Here is a 5,000-nt window from a genome sequence, read left to right as displayed (position 1 = left end):
GGATGGAGGTACTCATGTCTGATGCTGTTGTTGTTTGTGGGATGGAGGTACTCATGTCTGATGCTGTTGTTGTTTGTAGGATGGAGGTACTCATGTCTGATGCTGTTGTTGTTTGTAGGATGGAGGTACTCATGTCTGATGCTGTTGTTGTTTGTGGGATGGAGGTACTCATGTCTGATGCTGTTGTTGTTTGTGGGATGGAGGTACTGTACTCATGTCTGATGCTTGGTTGTGGGGTTGGGACAGGTATTGATAGACACCTGCTCGGCCTGAGCCTGATCGCCAAGGAGGAGGGACTTCCTGTTCCAGAGTTGTTCACTGATCCTGTCTTTGCAAAGAGGTGAGCAAGTATAAGTATATATACTCTTTTTGATCCCGTGAGGGAAAATTTGTCTCTGCATTTATCCAAATCTGTGAATTAGTGAAACACACTCAGCACACAGTGAACACACAGTGAGGTGAAGCACACACTAATCCCGGCGCAGTGAGCTGCCTGCAACAACAGCGGCGCTCGGGGAGCAGTGAGGGGTTAGGTGCCTTGCTCAAGGGCACTTCAGCCGTGCCTACTGGTCAGGGTTCGATCCGGCAACCCTCCGGTTACAAGTCCGAAGCGCTAACCAGTAGGCCACGGCTGCCCAACAACATAGCAACATAGTGTGTGTGTGTGTTTGTATTTGTTTTTCCATGACCTGCTTTTACATTAATAGATTCTTCACCATTGTGTGTGTGTGTGTAAGTGTGTGAGAGAAAGTGATTTTGATTGTGTTTAACACATACGTGCTTTACTCTGCCTTCTCTCCCAGCTCTTTGGGATAAGGAATGTCTCGTAGTGATGCTGATCATATTTAACACATATATTTTACTCCATGTCTCTCGTAGTGATGCTGATCACATTTAACACATATATTTTACTCCATGTCTCTCGTAGTGATGCTGATCATATTTAACACATACGTTTTACTCCATGTCTCTTGTAGTGATGCTGATCATATTTAACACATACGTTTTACTCCATGTCTCTTGTAGTGATGTTGATTATATTTAACACATACGTTTTACTCCATGTCTCTTGTAGTGATGCTGTAGTGATGCTGATCGTATTTAACACACACGTTTTACTCCATGTCTCTTGTAGTGATGCTGATCGTATTTAACACACACGTTTTACTCCATGTCTCTTGTAGTGGAGGGGGCGGAAACTTCACTCTGTCCACCAGTCTGGTGGGCTACACCACAGTGCTCGGGGCAGTGGCTCCCATGGTGCACCATGGTTATGGATTCTTCTACCGCATCCGGGACGATAGGTACATATTTTTAATGAAATAGTGAATGAATGAATGTTTGAATAATTGAGACAAAAACTGAAACTGAAGAGAGTGAGAAGAATTAGGTGTGTTCTTTTTGCATCAGTAATACTGATATACAGGTTGGCTATGTGTCAGTCAACTAATTCACCTCACCTCTCTAGTAAGCATGTTGGAAGTTGAGAATGAACTACAGCCATTGACACATGTAGGTAAAACCTCAGGTACATGATACGACCATTCAGTGCCTTATCCAAACATGCCTGCGTGTGTCTGTGTGTCAGGTTGGTGGCGTCATGCACCGCTTGGAAGTCCTGTGTCGAGACCAACGCCGAGGCTTTCTTCCTCAGCTTCTCCACCTCCCTACACGAGATGCTCGCACTCACCACCCTGTCTCAGCTCTAGAGCGCCCCCAGGTGGTGGAGGTCTCCTACTCCACATGCAAGTTACACCAGTCAGCCTTCACCTTTTCTGTACACAAACATTACAACATGTGTTTGATAACATAGAAGTGTAACCAGGTAGGGTACATAGTGACATAGCATAATTTTTGTGCTTAAAACATCAGATTGTAGTTGAAATGGAGAGGAATTTGACACCAAGCTCCTGTTTGTTTTCATGCCGTCCCCTCCCCTCCCCTCCCCTCCCCTCCTCTATGTCTGGTGCAATGCAATGCAACGTTAAAGCTTCCACTCGGCCAAAGCAGACAAATCTTCAAGTGCTTCCCAAGTGCTGCTTATTTGGTACAGGACTCCGTATGCTGCAGGTAAACCATGCAAGCGTTCACCTGGGCCTTCTAGTTGGCTGCATGCAGTGCAGCGCCACCTTTTGGTAATTTCAGTAAATGCACACATCAATGCAATATGTATCGGTAAGCTATAGGCACATAACTCACTACCAACAGAATGAAAGGAGAATGTATTCCTCTGTGTTGTTTTCACAATTTCTTTTGCACTTAACTACTGTTCAATTATTTTTTTTCTTTGTCTTCCAAAGCATGATTTATTTTTATGTAGAGATATTTTGTATAATTGCTTTGATTTTTAATGTTACGTTACTTACACTTTGAAGCACTGATTCATTTAATCTAGTCTTTAAACCATGTAAAAGATGAATGCCAAGGGCTATTTGTGATCTTTCCAGCTGCTATCTGCCCCGTCCTCCCTCCATCCCTTGGCCCTGTGGGCATTTCCACTTTGCAAAACAAGGAATGAATATGATGATAGGCATGGGGTCAGCAGGCCAGTCCACAACAAGTTGTTTACAACGTCAACATGCATTCAGCTGAGCTATATGTGATGTGGGGGGCTGGTAGTTCAGAAGAGGTTTTGTAGGAGCAGGCAGTGTGAGCAGACTTGTGTCAGTGTTAATGAATGAATGACTGAATGAATGACTGAATTGACCCCCCTAATTGAAGCATAATAAATATGCATTTTAATGTAGATCTATTTCAATGATTACACTGCTAAGACTAAGTAGGATTAAACGTGGTTGTGGATGTAATGTTTATGGGAGACTGTTTTGATTTGAGATCTACAGGCCCTGACTTGTAAAGAATGAAATATAGAAATGAAAAATGATTTCTAAGAATCTGTGACCCTGGTGCATATGAATTCATAATGCCTGTCTAATTAAATAGGCATGCTGTGTTTGAATGTTTGATAATGCACATGGTTTTAATAAACAACATTCTTCCATATTTATTTTGAAGGAGTATGGAAAACAAACCAGATTGACTGAATTGATCATGTCTTGATTATGTCTGGAGTGAGGGGTTGGTTATGTCTGTGTTTCCACATATAGGCTACCCTATAGGATACACAAAATCCCTGCTCCTAACTGGTCCTCATTTTTTAGATTAATACTTAAAACTCCAATTGTGCTATTTAAAATACAACCCCAAAACAGAAAAAGGTGGGACATTGTGTAAATTGCAAATAAAAACAGAATGTCATAATATACAAGTCTTGTAAACCTATATTTAGCAGCAAAAAGGACAACATCAAATGTTGAAAATGAAAATTTCATGGACTATTTCATGGAAAGTATATGTTCATTTTGAATTTGATGCCAGCAATATGTTTAAAAAAAAATTGGGACGGGTTTACCACTGTGCTGCTTCACCTCTTCATTTAACACAATTCTGTAAATGTTTAGGAACTGAGGAGACCATTTGCTACAGTTTTGATAATGAAATGTTGTCCCATTACTCCCCAATATAGGATTTCAGTTGCTCAACAGTATGGGGTATTCTTAGTCATGTTTTTCATTCCATTATGCACCTCATTTGACAAATCTGGACTGCAGACAGGCCATATTAGCACCTGGACTCTTCCTCTATGGAGAAATACCATTTAAATATGTGCAGAATTCATTTTGGCATTGTTTTCCTGAAATATTCAAGGTCGTCCCTAAAAAAGACATTGCCTGGATGGCAGTATATGTTGCTTAAAACCTGTATACATCATTCAGAATTGATTGTGCTTTGCCAAATGTGCAAGATGCCCATGCTGTAGGCATTAATGGTCCTCCACACAGTCATAGATGTTGGGTTTCGAACTGAGCACTAAAACAAGTTGGATAGGTTGGATACTTGAATATGCCCTCTCCTCTTTAGCCCAGATGAGTCCATGATTTCCAAAAAGAATGGCAAACTTTGATTGGTCTAACCACAGGACCTTTTTTTCATGTTACCTCAGTCCATTTTAAACAAGCTCAGGCCCAGATAAGAGGGTGGTATTTTCTGTATCAATACAATTTTAGCTGTTACATTTTGGCTGCAGTTTTTGAATTGAGTATCAAACTGGGCACATAGACAATGGTTATCAGAGGTTTTCTTGAGCCCCACAATGACAGGTCTGGTGTTGATGCAGTGCCATCTGAGGTCCAAAAGACCACGGCCATCCAATTTGTTTTTCAGCTATTTCCCCTGTTTGCAAAGATTTATCTGGATTCTCGGTATGTTTTAATAATATTATGTCCTGTACATGATGAACTTCCTAAATACGTCATGTTAAGAAGCATTAAAATTACATTGTTTCATCTTTTGTGCACACAGGTTTACACAGAGTGATGAATACCCCTACATCTTTACTTCTAAGAGACCCTGCCTCTCTGGGATGCTCTTTTACATACCCAATTGTGTTGCCATAGTTACCCTAATTAGTTGTGAAACATTCTTCCTTTTGTTTTCTTTATCATTACACAACTTTTCCAGCATTTTGTTACCCCCGTCCCAACTTTTTTTGAAACATGTTGCTGGTATCAAATTCAAAATTAACATATTTTCCATGAAATAGTCAAATTTGTCATTTTTAACATTTGATATGTTGTCTCTGTCCTTTTTGCAACTAAATATGAGTTTAAGAGATTTGCAGATTATTACATTCTGTTTTTATTCACATTTTACACAACATCCCAACTTTTTCTGTTTTGGGGTTTAGTTGTCACCTATAACTAGACAGTTCTCATCAAGGGCCAAGTACAATTGTCTCACTTAAAACGTCTCAAATGTCAAGTCATTTAATTTATAATTTATGTATTCATTTATTTATCTTGATTTATGACATCATTCCAATCATTCCATTCAATATAGCTTTTGGCCAGAGCCTTATACTGTAGATAGATCTATCTATAAGGCTCTGGCTTTGGCTAAGACTTTTACTTTATTCCAGAATTAGATCTTTGTTGCCGGAA

At 40.0% G+C, this 5,000-nt stretch overlaps 1 protein-coding gene across 2 annotated transcripts in view; it reads left to right on the top strand.

The window, feature by feature from the left end:
* Positions 1-3,036, top strand: part of crot (carnitine O-octanoyltransferase) — a 14,711-nt gene extending 11,675 nt beyond the window's left edge. The window contains exons 15-18 of one of the 2 annotated variants that reach the window (XM_076279831.1): positions 247-340; positions 1,185-1,304; positions 1,589-1,745; positions 1,991-3,036. In XM_076279831.1, the coding sequence (XP_076135946.1) occupies positions 247-340; positions 1,185-1,304; positions 1,589-1,709 (335 nt within the window). In that variant the 3' untranslated portion in view covers positions 1,710-1,745; positions 1,991-3,036. Of the gene's footprint in view, positions 1-246; positions 341-1,184; positions 1,305-1,588 lie in introns of both variants that reach the window. The other variant, XM_076279830.1, reaches the window with a different exon arrangement.
* The last annotated feature ends 1,964 nt before the right edge of the window (positions 3,037-5,000 follow it).

The sequence above is a fragment of the Alosa pseudoharengus genome, unplaced genomic scaffold (assembly GCF_046254945.1).
Source record: "Alosa pseudoharengus isolate Yale_2024_CS ecotype anadromous, Long Island Sound unplaced genomic scaffold, YU_APseudo_1.1 YU_APseudo_1.1_scf_12, whole genome shotgun sequence".
NCBI lineage: Eukaryota > Metazoa > Chordata > Actinopteri > Clupeiformes > Clupeidae > Alosa > Alosa pseudoharengus.
Note: the sequence above shows the minus strand (reverse complement) of the source record. Positions and strands in the feature narration are given on the sequence as shown.